The sequence below is a fragment of the Furipterus horrens genome, unplaced genomic scaffold (genome assembly GCF_987537825.1).
Source record: "Furipterus horrens unplaced genomic scaffold, mFurHor1.1.pri manual_scaffold_9, whole genome shotgun sequence".
NCBI lineage: Eukaryota > Metazoa > Chordata > Mammalia > Chiroptera > Furipteridae > Furipterus > Furipterus horrens.
Genome location: NW_028327179.1, coordinates 23,955,181 through 23,972,416, shown reverse-complemented (window position 1 = coordinate 23,972,416; position 17,236 = coordinate 23,955,181). Strand labels below are relative to the sequence as shown.

Sequence of the window (17,236 nt, the reverse complement as noted above, 5' to 3'; positions counted from 1 at the left end):
CAGGGTTCCTGAGGTCTATTTTCTTCTTAGAGATCCAGCAGTTAAGAGCATGTGCACTCAGTAAATCTATGATTATGTTAGTTTTCAACTGCTATGTAAGGAATCACTACAAACAGAGCAGCTTAAAACAACACCTACTTATTCATTCATACCTCTGTAAGCCAGATGTCCGGTACAGTATGACTGGGTTCTCTGCTTGGGTATCATGAGACTGAAATCAAGGTGTCAGCAGGATTGGGTGGTTCACTGTAGAGTCTGGGGAGAATCTACTACTGGTTGTTGACAGAATCAAGTACCTTGCTGCTACATGACTGTGGTTCCTAGGTTATCCACAGGGAGTCACTCCCATCAAGGCAGCAATGGCACCTCAAATCCTTCCTGTGGTCCAAATCTCTGACTTCTGCCAGGAGCCTGAAAAACTTCTCAGCCTTGAAGCGCTAATGTGATTTTTGTCAGGCAGGCCCATCTGGATAAATTTCCATATTTTAAAATCAACTAAATTTGAATTTGAATTATATCTGCAGAATACCTTTACAGCAGTGTCTAGATTCGAGCTTGATCAAAGAGCCAGGAGCTGGGAATCTCAGGAAGCCATCTTAAAATTCTGCCTGAGCAAGTTAAATAGTTCTTTGTGTTCCAATTCATCTGCAAATGAAGATGATATGAATACCTACCTCATAAGAATATACATAATGCATTTAGAACATTATCTGGCTCATGCTAGGTATTCAATATCTATTAGCTATAAATATTATCAATATTATGTTCACTGACATCTTCTGCTTCTTATTCCTGCCCCTGGTACTAGGCTAGCTCAGTGTAATTCTTCTTTGCTCCTTAGACAGAAACTTGTAATCATGTATGCTCTGCCCTCTGGAAAGTCTCTGAAGAAGATACTCCATTGAACACATTTCTGAGAGAGCGTGCTCAAGGCTAAGTATTTCTGCTCAGGGAAAACATGCACAACACTTAGCTAGGTACTTTCTCTAGGCAAGATCAGCTCTCTCAACGGCCCTTGCATCTGTTTCGCCCTTCCTAAGGGAACAGGAATGCAGGCATGTGTGCTGTAAAACACCGTCACTCGAATTCACTTCCTGGCAGTACTGAAGTGTCCAAGAGGCTAGAAAACCCTTTCCCCAATTGTTTTAACTTGCCTGATTACAGATCTAGGAGCACAACTACAAACTATGAGAAAGGGCTTCCAATTCACACACACACACACACACACACTTGTTATTTATTATTTCCATATTGTAGGTTAGAAATCTTGGAGATTTTATTTTAGAATAAATAAAATCTTTTTTTACTAAGTGAAATTTGTTTTACTGTACCCAATGAGTGTACCAGGATTAAAACTGGAACAGGGTAGATCCAATGTCTGTAGATTTTCCAATCATTGTACTGCATCTCTGTTTGATCACAATGGAGAAACTGCTATTCTTCTGAAGTTAATATTTGCTATTTTCTGAAGGCATCTGTATTTTAAAAATATTTACAAAATATACTACTATCTACTTGTATAGAGCCTGAAATAAAGTCTTATATGCAGTTAGCATTTCATAAATTTTTGTTTAGAGAATGTTAAATATACATTGTGGTTTCTGACTGTACTCTGACCTTCTCCTTCCCTTTAATTTCACATATTATATCTTCCTAATGCTCTGATCAAATAGACTCTGAGGGACAGTAGGACTTAGTGAAATTCACTGAGCAAATTAACATGCTTCATATAGCGTATCATTTTTGAAAGAGGAGCAAAGCTAGAAGATCAGAGAAGCTTCAGTTAAAGGCATCCTCTATCTAGTGCAGTGAAGAAAGAAGAAAGATTTCTCACACTGAAATTGGAATTAATTGGGATATAATTGGCAACAGACACAGACTTGAGCTGAAAACAAAACAGGTTTCAGAATACATTAGGTTGTTACTTAATTAATGGTATCTTTGAACCATAAGCCAGTCTTTACACTAATTTTATACACAGAACAAGTATTTAATTGGGAGGAAAAAAGCATAGAAAACCCTTATAAGGGTCTCAATAGAAATAGGGAAAAGACAGTTTTCACTTACAACTTATTAGAACCTTTAATTAAATTTTAGGGCAAAACTGCAAGCAATGAATCATGGTACATTATTGCTACTAACAACACAAGGCTGCCTGCAATCCAAAGTCCTCAGCATTTTAAAATTAAACAATGGGGTAAAATTAGAAATAAAGTATTTTTGTATAGTAAGTAATAGTAGATAATAATATACCTTGGTATATCTAAATACAGGGTGGGGCAAAAGGAGGTTTACAGTTGTCCTTATGGGAAATAATACAATAATTAATAAATAATAATACAAGAATAAACTGTATTTTGTGTACTCACAGATGTAAACCTACTTTTGCTTCATTCTCTATGTCTTACTATTAATGGAATTACAATTTTTTTCAAAACATGCACAAGATGGAATTTAAGTTACTTAATCTTGTGGGGAATAGAGATAGAGGTGGAATATCTGTTTTTAGAACAGTATCTCCCTCTCTGAATTTCTTTGCCGGACAAAGAGAAAGAGCAGAAGAGGGAACAGAGACCCCTAGGCCCATTAGTGGTCTGCATTCTCACAAAGGTCACTCCAAGGCTGGTTCCACTCCTAGTCTTCTATACTTTCCTCACCAGCATCCCTAGGCCGATTTTGCTTAAATTAAGTTATACGTCTGTCACTTGCACCTAAAAGAACTCCACTCATCATTTAATCACCACAAAGTCATACCTGGTGCAAGAACCAAGTTTTATACAAAATCACCAATTCTAGAATTATTAGTTCTGCTTGTGATTTCTTTATCTTCCAACTGGATTGTTCAACTTACCCACTAAAAATGTTTTCCAACTTCATTAAAATCTTGAGAATATTTACTTCTTTGATTTTTTTACATTTTTTAAAAATTTATCTTTGATGCAGTATCATATGACATTGTATGCTTTCTCCTACCTTACACTGGAGTTTCCCAGAACTGTTGGAGGGAAAAAAATCTGCTTATCAGCCAGGCTGTTATCATTATAAGTTCATGATCATTATCCTCACATAAATTCTGCAAGTCATACCATTTCCTCTGGCCAATTCTGAGACACATATTTCATGAAAAAAGGAAAAGCATTTTAAATATTTTTAAATCTAACTCTCATCAAATTTACCCCTTAGTTCCAGAATATAAACTTGCCTCAGGCTTCAGAGCCAAGTAGAACACCAATGCATAAGTCTCAACCTCCTGCTACCAAATGCACCAAAGCTGCCATTTTAATTTCTGCGTAGTGATTAAGATCCCGGGCTTTGAAGCTGGGGTCCTCCACTTATTAATTGGTGGCATTAGGCTTGTTATTTTTTTAATAATTTATTTATTTGTTTGTTTTATTTTTTTATTTTTAGAGAGGGGAAAGGAGAAAGAGAGGGAGAGAAACATCACTGTGTGGTTGCCTCTCTCTTGCGCCCCCAACTGGGGACCTGACGTGCAACCTAGTCATGTGCCCTGACTGGGAATCGAACCAGTGACACTTGGCTCACAGGCCGACGCTCAATCCACTGAACCACAGCAGCCAGGGCGCTTGTTAGTTATTTTTTATGACTCACTTGCTTCATCTGTAAAGTTGGAATTTAATCATCTATTTTTTGACTTTGCTGCAGGATTAAATTATCCAGGTAAAGTGCTTGATATGGAGTCTGGCACATAAGTTTCAATAAATAATAACTACTGCCACATTGTTCTTATGTTATAATTTTGTGGGACTATTCGCTCTTCTTTACCTTCTGTTTCAATAAACAGGTTTTCTTCCCACTGAAGGTCAAAGCTTCCATGTCTTTTGAACCTTGTCCACTTCCTTCCACTTTTGTGTTGTACTCACTGTTAAGCAGTAGTTGTAGAAGTTGTTCATAAAAGGGCAATTTTTGTTATCCTTTGGCAACATTCCTACCCACCCTACTCCCCAGCCTGGGGTTTGTGACCTTAGGCTAACCTTGGGTCCATGAATTATATGTGGAAGTATATGTGCTCTTCTCCTCCACGTTCTTCCTGGGGAGAAGATCCATAGTGTACAATCTATTAATGGTTCATGACCAAGAAAAGGTTAGAAAACTATTCCTCTATAGCTTCTGAGACATTTTGGACATACTTGGCCAAGTTATATGGTAGTTTGAGCACTATATTATGGGACACTATAAAGAAAATCAAATAATTTAACATGCTTCATTTAAAATAGCTCTCTAAAGTAAAAACATACTCCAAGGAGGTGTTTTACCTAAGCTAAGTCTAATGGTTGCATTTGTGTTTGAAATGCTAATTATTAACTGTGATTTCAAAACTAAGTGACTTAAAAATACAGCAATTAATTCCTTATGGAGAGAGACGGAAAAAAATGTACTGTTGGGTTGTTCCATGTAATTTGTAAGTTTTTGTCACTGCTATGCTGACGTTCTGAGATAAAGTATTATCAAATATCAGAAAATTGACTCCTTAAACCTACAGACACAGTGCACTAAGTAAAATAAAAGGTCTCATCATACTTGTATTGGCTTAATAAGTAACAGAAATAGTTAAATAACCTAAAAACATGTTTAAGCTATTTGGTGAGTAAAAATCATATACAAACTTCAAAAAGTACCTATTATAAATTTTAATAATTTAATATAAAAGTGCTTCCAAATTTAGATAAGCCAGACCAAGGTACATCTTCTGTTTCTGAAAGGTGACGCAGTGATGTCCACTTTGATGAGGTGTTTTGATTCCAGGAATCCCATTTCCTTGCAGAGCCACGTGGTACTTTGATTTCCGCTTCACTTCCTTTCAGTCCACCTGTTGCAGCTGTGCTTACACCGCGCCCCACTTTCTTTTATTTCTCCCACAAAAGACAAAGGACAGTCAGAGATAAGCACTCTAGTTGGGGACTGAAGATGCAAGAGGATTTTTACCTGTTATACTTTTACTTGTTAGATTTTATAATCCAATCTATACTGTAATTTAGATACTTTTCATCTAATTTGGTTTAGTAGACAGCGATCCCTTTTTTTTTTCCCAGGGGAAAATGTTTTTGGAGTACCATAACCCAAGACAAATTAATTTCTGTAAATTGGTCCATGAATACAGTAGGCTTTATCAAAATAAATAATTATCTTTCACAGTTTAAAAGTTCATCTTCTGTGTTCCAGCATTATTGTTACTCAATGTCTCTAAGAATACCTATCACATAGTAAGGCTTCCAGCTTGCCTTTAACATAAACTCTTTGAATAAATGAGTGAGCACATCATATGTTTCAACATATGAAAGCAAACAATTATCAATAATAGCATCTTTATTGTTATATTGTATATTGCTATACAAATGATTCTGGTTATACTTATTTACTATTATATTTTGAAGTCACATTGATCTGGTTCTTACAAAATGTTTCAGAATTACCATAATTTTATACTTTAAAATTGATCTAAGAAGGGTTGTTATTTCACAAAGATTTTATCTAAATGTAGTATTGTCAGACATCTCTTTCCATTAAAATGTGCTGCTCAACAGGCACCACCTTGCAATCGGTACACATACCCCATCTTGTTACAGTTAGTATATGTGTATTGTGCCAGTGTCAAGCCAAATGCTATGGTCTTAAATATGAATGCACACTAAATATTTTAAAAACTAAGTGCTACTTTCATTGGGGTGCAAATGACTATTTCAAAGCAGAGAGGGCACACTGAAGTTGATAGTGGAAAAACACACGATAAGAGTTTAAGAAGGTTATGATTCCTCAGAGAGTAAAGAAAAATAGCATTAATTTGCAAAAGTATTCTTCATATTTTGCAGCTACCCGATCTACTTTTATTCACAAGGCTAGTCTATTCAGACAAGACATGTGTGTTTTGCTTGTTTTCAGTAGCACATTAACATCTACACTTAAGCCCTTTATAAAGATTTCTACCACTTGGGTTTTAAAAATCAACTAATATTTTTAAAATTTTAAAAATAAAAATATCAACTGCTTAGCAGGAATACATTTGCATCTTAAAACAAGGTACCTCTATAAACCAGGTGAAATAGTACAAACCAGAGAAAATGTTTTCTAATCACTTTCAAAGATTAAGCCGAACTTAAAAGAAAATCATTAAAATACATTTATCAGAGCTTAAAGAGCCAACGAGTTATCAGTAAATGAGTGATCAGTCATCTCGTTGTCGTTATCTGAACACAGTAGATACCAAGCAATCCACTTCGCTCTGATTCAGGGTTTCTCAGCTTTTTCTTTGTACACAGAAGGGTTTCTCACTGACGAAATATCCCCTTCTTTATTTTTTGAAACATGAGACAAAGAGGTAGACTAAAATGCAGTCAAGAGAAAAAAACACTGTCCACAAAATGAGGAACTAGCTTAAATATAAAATGCAATGAGTTCCCAAAATGATTTAACCATTGAACTCAGGAGATGACGCTTAGCTTAGAAAGATAAGTCATTTTTGTCCCTGATGCAGCATAACCACTTGGAAATAGACATCTGAATCCTCATCTCTAGCCATGACACCATTAATAGTTGTGATTCCTTCCCTGGTTTTCTTTGAATTCATGCCCAAGTAGCTGTAAATCACAGTAAAGCCACAGTGGGAAGGTAATCACAGTGTTTGTCTTTGCAAGAGATTTTCTGCCCTCCTGGTTTGAATGTTGCCTCTTAGTTAGAGAGCTATTAATTTTTTACAGACCTTCTGTTTAACTACCACACCCTGCCTTTCATATGCCGAGTGTGTTGGCTGCTTGCTGAACCAGTATATATAATCCTATTGGGTTCAGGAATCATGGAAAACTCTGGGCATTTATTATTAAGAAGAACCCCAAATGACACTTGTTTTGCCATTTGTTAGCTAAAATCAATATATTCTATCATTATAATCTCTGCAAAACCTTGAATGTGAGTGCCTGGCAGTCAAAACCATCAGAGAGACTAAGATCTTCCCTAGCGGTGGAGAAATCGTCTTCTTATTTTTAATTAACATAAAATGCACACTGAAACCAGGGGCTGTGAGACCCAAAGGAATCTGTTATAAAGCTTTCAGCAGCATGTGGTAACTTCTCGTTTCCAAGTCTGCATCCTTCAATGCTTATTTGATATTCCTTTGAAATTCATTTGGCTTGGGCCAAAATAACTCTTGAAAGTGAAAGAAGCTCATACTAATAAAACATTTTATTCAAGAATCTCTTTGTGTCTTCTACTCATTTTTTCCAGACTGTCAAAAAGTTTGAATATGATTTTATCACGATTTCTTAAACCTAAGAAAATGAGCCAATAAGTTGGCTACGGTAATAGCATGCAGCGGAATCAAGTTGAGGAATGCCAACGGGTCACTCAAATATTTCTTGCAATTTCCCCCATTTTATGTTATTTTTCACTCTATTTCTCTAACCTGGAAGATAATGCCAGCTTCTCTGCCTGATCAAGATTTATTAATCTTAAAAATGCCTGGCTCAAAGCCTGGAGTTAAAGCTGGTTAAACAGATGTTATATATATATATAATAAAAAAATGTTATAATTTATTTCCCAGTGTTAAACATTTATAATGATTCCTTCAACTCATGTAGAAATAGTTGTTATAAATCAGTGATACTTTATAATCATAGGTACTACTAAAATATGCTTAGTTTTTAAAAAAATTAAGTGGATTTTTCTCATGTTTTCCATAGCTGTGAGGATGTTTCCATAGGTTTGAAAAAACAGAATAACCATCAATGAGCAGAAACCATAAATATTTACTGTTTGTTTCCTAATACAATATATTGGCCCACTGCTGTTTTATATTCTACTGAGGGTGCAAAAGGACAACATCCCTGCACAAAGAACTTCTAATAAAATCAATCAAAGATCATCAACCCGGAAGAACAAAATACAAATCACCATAAAACCTTAAGACCTATGAAATAAATCACTTAATCTTTCAGAAACTAGGTCTTCTCAGCTGTAACATGGAGGCTTTTGAGTAAATTATCTTTAAATTCCACCTTAGCTCTGAACTGTCGTGTTATAACAGTGTCTCCACTTACTCCAGCCCAGGGATTTATGCCTTCTCTGAATTCAGAAGACTTGGACCACTTAGCTGACAATTTTGTTATGTGTCATCTCTTGTACACTCTGACACGCTGTTTCCACAATCATTAACAAATAGTTATTGTGAATCAACTAAGCATAGTCCTTAAGAGTCTAGGTATACAGTACATTATTTAATGTGACTGCTAGAGATCTAGACATCGTATAGAGGCCAATACAGCTCATCAATGAAGGAAACACAATGGAAATGTAAGCAGCATGTGATTGATGCCACATGAATAGTTTAGAAAGTTATTATAAGGAAAACTCAGACAAGGGAAAAATTGAACCGCCTGGATTTATGTTGAACTTGGTATCCACTAAACTGTGTTAAGCCTCAGAAAACTAAAAATGTGTAAGATATGAACCCTGCTCTCACGGAAAGCTCTAGTATAAGCTGAGCTAGTCTATAAAGAAAACAAGCCTGGAGGGCTCTTGAACCATTTGTTCAGGATATTTAAGTCCCTGCTTTGTTGTAGGCTCTCTGTTCAAGCTACACATGTGCAATCTGAAACATATGTTTCTATTCCCCCCAGTGTCTTGTACACAGTAGGTAACCGATGGATACCTCTTAAGTGACAGATTCTCTTTACACATGAATTTATACCCCAAACACCCTATTATAGTCAGACCAGCCTGAGATTAAAAAAAAAAAAAAAAAGAGGACCTGCTGGCATGATTTACACACCACCTGTGTGTCAGAGCTGCTGTGTTTCTGACTTGTCAATGTCATGATCTGGCCTTCTCAATGAGTTATGATGCATTGAATCACTTATGATTCAGATTTGAGTCTATGGCCATAATTCACAGCTAGAGTGGAAGAAACCAGTAGGAGTCTCTCCTCTACTTCAACTACTGTCGCTTTTGGTCTATATTTTAGCCTGTACCTGACATATTATTAAAAAAGAAACAAGATAAGGCCTTGACAGACACATGGGAAGTACTTTAACTTATGGTATATTAAATACCTGTAAGCAGCAGTATTTGGAGGTTGCAGAAAATGTTCTTCTTCTTTTTTTTTTAAATCATTAGGAGATAAACACTTAGATTTAGAAGATAAATCTTAACTGGGAAGCCACAGAAAGCACAGCAAGTTTGTCTGTTGAGAAATATAATAGTTCCTGTTAGTTCAAGCCTGACACCTTTCCATGTGAGATAAAAGCTAAAGGTACTCTGGCTTCCCAACAGGATCAATGCAAATGTGCTTTCCTATTTAGAAATGACTTCATGGAGTCAGGCTTGCTGGCTGCTAGCTCTTAAAAAGTCAGATAAAATATACGTGCTACCTGCAAACTCCTTTAATGTCACTGTACTTAAAAGTGTTGTGAATTTTCAATCCAATTTAGTTTCACAATCTGACTCTACTGAAAACACAAATACTTGAATGAGGACTATTCACAAAATTGAGGGGTCTGTTGCATGCATTAAAGCAGTGGTTTGAAAACTTTACCTAGCATAGGAAACCCATGGAAGCTTGTTGAAACATACCGCTTGGCTCTACTCCAAGAGCTTTGGATTTAGGAGGTCTAAGGGGAGGCCTGAGAATGTGCATTTCTAACAAGCTCCCAGGGGGTGCTGATGGGCCATGCAAAACGCCTTGAGAACCTGTGCATCACAGATAAATTAAACATCTTACATTCGAGAGAGAGGAGAAAACTTTGATAGAGTTATTTCTCATGATTTTTCTAATTTCAAATACATGTACTTTCTGTAACTTATCTTTCTTTCAGACCATTTGGGAAACCTGAATTAGATTCCCAGTAGCTCTGATTTTGTTCCATACACTCATCAAGGCTTAAGTTTCAGAGATGAAATTCAGCAATAGTTAGTGTAAGTCTTCATCTACAAAAACAAACAGCAAAAATTTTACCTGCAAGTCCCAAGGTGGTAGAGGCCAGAATTATTCGAGGGCAAAAGCCAGAAGAGATATTCCCTGATGAATTCTTGCATGCAGAATTAAAAAGCATTTTTTGAGTTCTAATGCAGAGAGAATCTATTTGCTGACCTACTTCTCAAGAAAGCATGATTGATCAAGTTTGCACAATGTCCTGAGGAAGATAAGTGCTTTATTATTTCACTCAAGAAGCCAAAAAATGTTTGCATTATTAAATTTCTCTTTGTTACATGCCCCTATTTACTGAATATCACCTGCTTTAGATCAGAGTATTATGCAGGGTGTATCAAACATAGAAAGAGAGGAAAATATATAGTTGAACATAAGTTTCAGGATCTAATTGCCTGATATTTGCTATTCATATAATAATTGTGATTGTTAGCATACTTGATAAAATAACATACTTATTAAAATGGTTTAAGAGAGCAAACAAGACGTATGTATTAAATGGTCTTGAGATGCATCTGTTAAGTAATGTGTATCAAATATTTTAATTCAGCAAACAAATTTACCATTTTATTACTCCGAAGAAAAGGCTTTAGGGCTATTCCCAATACTGTCTTCTTTTATCTCAAGGACCACTAAAAACCTTGGTAAGTTGATGGAATCTAAGTCAATCAGATAAGCAAAAGTGCTTATCTGTATTTAGCTAAACACACAGGCAAGGAACCTTGGTAATATCGTGCCTCAGTCATTTCAAACCACGGGTTTTGTCCTCCATTCCATGTGCTACAAATGAAGCGGCAGAATGTGTCTACCCTTGAGCCACACAGCCCACAGTTCAAATTTGATTCCTTTTGATTAGTTGTGTCAGTGTCCTCAGGTGTATGTGACATTCCTGGGGCTCAAGTGAAAATTCTGAAATGCGGCTTAAATCTTAAATCTGGCATTTATTTACTTACAAAACGATGTATTCTCTCTGTTCTTATGTTTCTTTTCCTTTATATATAAATAAATTCACACTTGTACTTCCATGTTTTGACATCATCAATTTCCTCATCAGGAAAGCTACCAGATAAGACTGGTATTAGGATTATGTGGGATAACAAACATGAAGTTATAGCATGCGGTGCAATGTAGATACTCAACATGGTCATTTTTGTTAAGGGAAAAACAAAGTGCTAGCCAGTTATATCCCAGTGCGAACTAGGAGAAGTCTGTAACTCCAGTTACAACAGACAGCTCAGTTGTGCTCCAGTTTCATCCTATGGGTAACCACTCTGAGCAAGAGAACTGTGGTCAAGGCCAATTAGTATGTAAATATCCCAGCTAAGATAAAAACTGTAGTTCTTATCAGTGGGTCCTGGACTTTCAACATGACTCGTTTTCTTTTTATGGAATGCTGGCAAAGTATTTTTTATTTTTTCAAATGGTAGGTTGAGGTCAGTTCTTTTAAAGTAAATAGAATAGAAAAAAATAGAACAGAAAAGTAAAGAAAGAAAAGGAGTGCATTTATATAAAAAGTTTTATTTCTTGAAACTTTTAAGTTATACATGTATGTGCATACTGTCACAGTTTTAAAACTATTTTTTAATGAAGGTCACAGTCAAAAAGTTTAGAAAACACAGATGTAATAAATGCTCCAGTACTGAAATCTCCAAATGTGTTAGTAAAATAATAATATAGTGGTATTTTAAAGTGTGTTCTCTGTGCAAGGCAACATTCATTGTGATATACATGTATTTTCTCAAGTAATCTTCATGTTCACCCTGTGAGATGGCTATTCTTTTTTTCCACTTTGTACAGACTGAACTTCTGAGACGTTTATCAGAGACTCTTGAAATAGCATTGTGATTGAATTAATGCATGTTTTTGTAAGTGAATAAATGATTCTGACTCAATCTATCACAACACACTGATAGATTTAAAGACATCTCTCCTAGTCTATTCCTCCTGTTTGTTTGTTTTTAGCAAATAACCTGAAAATATTTTAATTTAAAAATTGCATAGGAAAAAGCAGTTTGTCCAGAATTTCAATCAAAGTACAGAATATTTGAACTAATAGTTACTATTTGATTCAATTTGCCAGAAAACAGCATGCACAGAGTACTCTATGTCATTATTCTGTCTCTTTGATGTCACTCTTCACACATGGATCTTCTAGTCAGGTTTAAAGAATTTCAAGCTTGCCCATTGCAAGAGGTATACGCAGGTTAGCTGAGAGAATCCAGGAATAATCATATGAGGATGGCGGCCAGGTGAGCACATCCTTCTCCTTTTCCCTCTGTTAGGCTATGCAAGTCTGGCCACATGGCTAATATGGCTCTCTCACTCCTTAGAGCGAAGGAGAAGCAGGTGGAATAACTTGACTCTTCCAGGTCAGGAAAAGTTGGGTCAGTAATTTGAAGTATTCATTGTTCAAGAAAAAAAAATGCATATGATAGAAGTGAATAATTTTACTAAATTTATGCAAATTAAATTCTGTGTGGAAAAATCAGATTATTTTAATTTAAAAGCAGAGATACCCCCTGTTACATGGCAATAAAGCTTCATTTGTGATGAAGTAGAGAGTCTCAATTTATGTAACGAGAGTAATTCTACAAGGACACCCAGAACCAAAATAAAGTCAGTTTAGCATTTGCTGATTAAATAGTACAATAGCAATTCCAACAGAAAGAGGCTGAGATGGGGGGAGGGAAGCCATGATGAATACCTAAAAATGACATTTTAAGGTCTCCATTTCTAACTGGCTGTATTCATCTCGATTAACTGGTGAAGAGTGATTAAGCTGGCTAGAAATATATGTATATAAAAGATAACTCACAAGCATACCAACTGCTAAGATTTTTTTCTCTCTCCTCAGTCTCTCAAAGCAATATAATTTTGATTTGAGAGTTATTGTAGTCTCTTGCTTAAAACACAAAGTGCCACTGCATTAAAAAAAAAAAAAAAAAAAAAGGCTTACTTTGCTTTACCCTAGCAACTGTGTAATCTGATTCAGAGATATCAGGATTTAATTATCTGCAAAAGCCCAGGACTCCCATCCTTAGTTCACTCACTATAAAATACCACAAGGTATTCTATGGGATCTAATCTACTTCATATTTCCTCATTCCTGAACCTTCCAGCAGGATGAAAAATAGTAAATAATGGACATCTGCTAACATGAAAGCCACTTTGTAAATACTAGAAGGCAAATCAAATTTGTTTGTTCTGCAACCATATGGGAAGAACATTTTCATTAAGGCAGGAAATAAAAAATGGGAGGAAACCCATGCACCCTGGAGCAGCCCAAGTGAAGCTGCTAGGACTCCAGAGAGGGGAGAATCCAATAGGATGTGACAATAATGTCAGTGGAGAGCATACAGAGGCTCATCTGCCTGCCTACCGGACCCCTTGAGTAGCATGTCAAGCTCACATTGATTCTACATTACCTCTCTATCTAGCCACACTTATTGCCTTTCCCCTAAAATCCTTGCCGTTCTACAATATATCATGCAGGGATTTACACATGTATTTCACTCTGCCTGTACTACTCTTCCTCCAACTTCTCTTCTTAAATGCTCTGTGACTCTTCCAGTACCGAAATGACACCTCTAATTCATCTCTCCAGTCAGCACACAGCACAGGATAGTAATGAAGTGGTGATTAACAGGTACACAAGAAATTACAATAGAGGGTTCTGAGGAGGGTGATGTGGATATACAGAATGTTATGCGCCAATAAAACACAGACAACTACTGAGATCCACGCTCCCTGAGGCCACAGATTCCTGCTCTCCTGCTTTTCTCTCCTCATCTCTGGTTTCTGGGCTTTGATATCTTGAAACTCAACTATGACCTTGTAAAACTTCTATCATTAATTCTTCAACAGAATAATCACACAATCCAATAGACTATTTACAGGTTTCTACTAACTCCTTATATGCCTCATGTTATTCTTCATGTTCTTATTACAAATAATTATATTTATGCTTACATATTTACTGCTTGTCTGTAACATTCTCCAAACTGGTTTTTATAACTCTGATGGTTAATCTTCTGTGTCTACTTGATTGGGCCACAGGATGCCCAGGTTAAACATTATTTGAAGATGTGTCTGTGATGGTATGGTATTTAAGAATGAGATTAGCATTTGTATTGATGGACTCAGTACAGTAGATTATCCACCCCAACGTGGGTGAGCATCATCCCACATTCCTTGAGGGCCTTAACAGAAGAGCAGAGGAAGAGACGATTCATTCCCTTTCTGCCTCTATGCTTGAGCTGGGACTTTAGTTTTCTCCTGCCCTTGGACTAGTACTTACAACATCAGCTCCCCTGGTTTTCAGTCCTTCAGACTTAAATGAAATTCAGATCACCAGCGTCCCTAGGTCTCCAGCTTGCAGATGTGCAGATGATAGATCACGGGACTTTTCGGTCTCCATAATTGCAGAGTGCTTTTTTGATCACAGAAAGGCTCTAAACAACTTTATATATTTAAACATTGTTCTCTCATCAAAATTGCCTATTCTGCCTAAATATATGTATATGGATTTATATATAATACATATATAATTTAAACTGTTTATTTACTATGTCTAATCTGATAAAATATTCAAAATATTGTCACATTTTATATTGACCTAGTAAAATATTTTCCTTTTGAATACTGACACATTCTATAGTTGTTATGAAGAATATAAAAGATTGTGTTGCATGGAACTAGCTGGTACTATACTCAAGCCAGTTTCTACCAGTAAACAATGGGTACAATTCCAACAATTAGACATTATTTTCCTTTAAATAAATCATAAATCTGTGCCTAAATAGCTTTCATCAATGGGTCCTGATACACTATTAGTCTCCAGAGTGCATTCACTGAGGATAAGGAATTGGCCAAAGAATTAGTTGATAAAAAATCTTCACATAATCCATACTCCTTTTAAAGAGTAATTTATAAAGTTCCAAAGCAGATTTAAAAACAAAACAATGCTACATATCTTAGAGGCATTATGGTCCTGATTTTGTTCAAAAAATGTAAGATAATGTAATTTTCTTTACTATTTTAAAAGGTTTTAAACACAGATGCCATTGTTGATATGGGGGGAATTATGAAAAGCAAAAAAGATGTCAAAGAAAGCACCAGACAAACTTATTACTATATCCTCACCAAGGAATTTTGTAGCTGTTATTGAAAAAAGAGAACTTTATTTTTTTTTTGTCCAAACATAACATTTGCGTGTGTGTGCATGTGCGTGTATGTGTGTATTCTTCCTAAAGTCTACATAAGGCCAAGTGTCTCATCATTCATCCGCCAGAGAAGGTAAGCCTTTCCTCGGTCACCTACACAAAACCCAGATCAGCAGGCTTTCCTACTCTTTCTCTTTTCTAGGTTCCTTCCATCTGACGGCCTTAGCTAAACCCAATCTTTTAATTGTCAAGCCTACTTTCTGCAATGTGCCTTCTATGTAAGAATGATCCCTCTTTATTTTCTGGGTTCCATCCTGGCTTCCTCGGAGATCTAGGTCTATTGATTATCACCAATCCTCTATCCTTAATCTCTTTGTATTGGCTCATTTATATTAGTCTTTAAATGTGCTCAAGAATCTCCCAGTTTAACGAAGCAAGATAAAACAAACAGTAGTTCTTGCCCTTAATGCCATGTTGCATTTCACTTTCTGCCTTTCTCTCACTTATTTCTTGCAGACTAAGTCATCCAAAGTTGCTCTTTCTATTCCCTCCTTCCTCTACCTGTAAGCAATCTCCGGCTAACTGGTTCCAACTGCCACCTCTCCCTGAGAACAGCTGCCACCATGGTCATCCCAGACTTCTGCATCAATACATCCAATGGATACTTCTCACACTTTATTTGCCTGGATGCTCAGCATTCTTGACAACTTTATCTTCCTCAAGCATCATTTTCCCATGAGTTGCACATTCTTTCAGTTTTGACTTACCACTCTGCTCCTTTTTCCTCTTCTTTGCTAGATCCTTATATTCTACCCACCCCCTAACTGATGATATTCCTTACGGCTCTACCTGATCTCTCCTCCATTCTTTTTCTGTATACTCCTCCATCGAGTGATTACATCTCATCTCATGCCTTCAATTACTAAGCATATGTTTATGAATCACAAATCTTTTTCTCAAGGCAAGACATTTATCTTAAGCTTCTAATATAGAAAACTGCTAGAAAACGCCACTTTCTACTTAAAATCAACACGTACAAGACAAAATTCACCTTATCCCAATAATCCCTTTTTCATTACGAATCCTGAATTAAGACACATCTCTCCATTCGCTCTGTATTGCCCTAAAGTAGCCACCGGCATCTCACCTAGGTTACTGATTACTCTCCCTAAATCTTCCTATACCTAGTCTTCCTTCTCTTTAACTTATTTCCCAAGTTGTAGCCTGAATGATCTTTCTAAATTGAAAAACTAATTTTTTCACTTTTATTCTAAATGCTTCAATGGTTCCCCAGTGATCTTAGGTAAAAATAAAAAATTCATATGCTATTCCAGGCCTTCAAGTCTCTTTTTCGCTCTATGCTCCATCTATATTGAACTCATTATCTTTATTATCTTTTGCCCCTAAGATTCTTTAATATGCTCTTTCATCTTCTCCTTCAAAACTTCCCCATCATCTTTGCCTGGTTAGTTTCTACTCTTATTTTTACTCATGGACTAAATTACATTTTACTCCAGAGAGCCCTATTTGACCCTCACAATCCAGTCAGGTCTTCTCCCTGAAGAGTACCATAGCACTATATACTCTCGTCGTACCATTTATCGGGTAAATCTGCACACGTTTATACTAATTAGTTTGTTTTCTAAGTCCATCTGTAAACTTATTGGAGTTATATAGCAGGCCATCTTATGACTTCTTCATAGATTTTCTTCATAATTCTCAGTTCCTGAACAACAGAAATTTAATAAACATATAATTTGATAAAATCGTGTGTGAAGTGCTAATGCCTTCTTGTGTGTATATATATTCAAAGTGAGGCAAAAGTAGGTTTACAGTTGTTTGTATAGAAAATATACAATAATAAATAATAATACAAGAATAAATTGTTTTGCATACTCACAATTGTAAACCTACTTTTGCCCAACACTGTGTGTGCATATCTATATCTGTATCTATATCTATATCCTAACAAGAACAAATTTATGTTCCATACTCATGAATGAAAATCTTTGAGCTATAAGGGATCTAAGAAATAATATATTTCAGCTCTGACTGCTATGGCTCAGTGGGTTGCGCGGTATTCCTCAAACCAAAAGGTCACTAGTTCAATTCCCAGTCAGGTCATATGCCTGGGTTGCA

At 36.0% G+C, this 17,236-nt stretch overlaps 1 protein-coding gene across 1 annotated transcript in view; it reads right to left on the bottom strand.

The window, feature by feature from the left end:
• The window catches only part of THSD7A (thrombospondin type 1 domain containing 7A), a 268,582-nt gene extending 252,860 nt beyond the window's left edge, over window positions 1-15,722 (bottom strand). The window contains exons 1-2 of the mRNA XM_090286859.1: window positions 15,659-15,722; window positions 9,581-9,697 (exon numbers count right to left, since the gene is read on the bottom strand). Coding sequence (XP_090142985.1) covers window positions 9,581-9,697; window positions 15,659-15,722 — 181 coding nt within the window. The remainder of the gene's footprint in view (window positions 1-9,580; window positions 9,698-15,658) is intronic.
• Window positions 15,723-17,236: the final 1,514 nt, after the last annotated feature.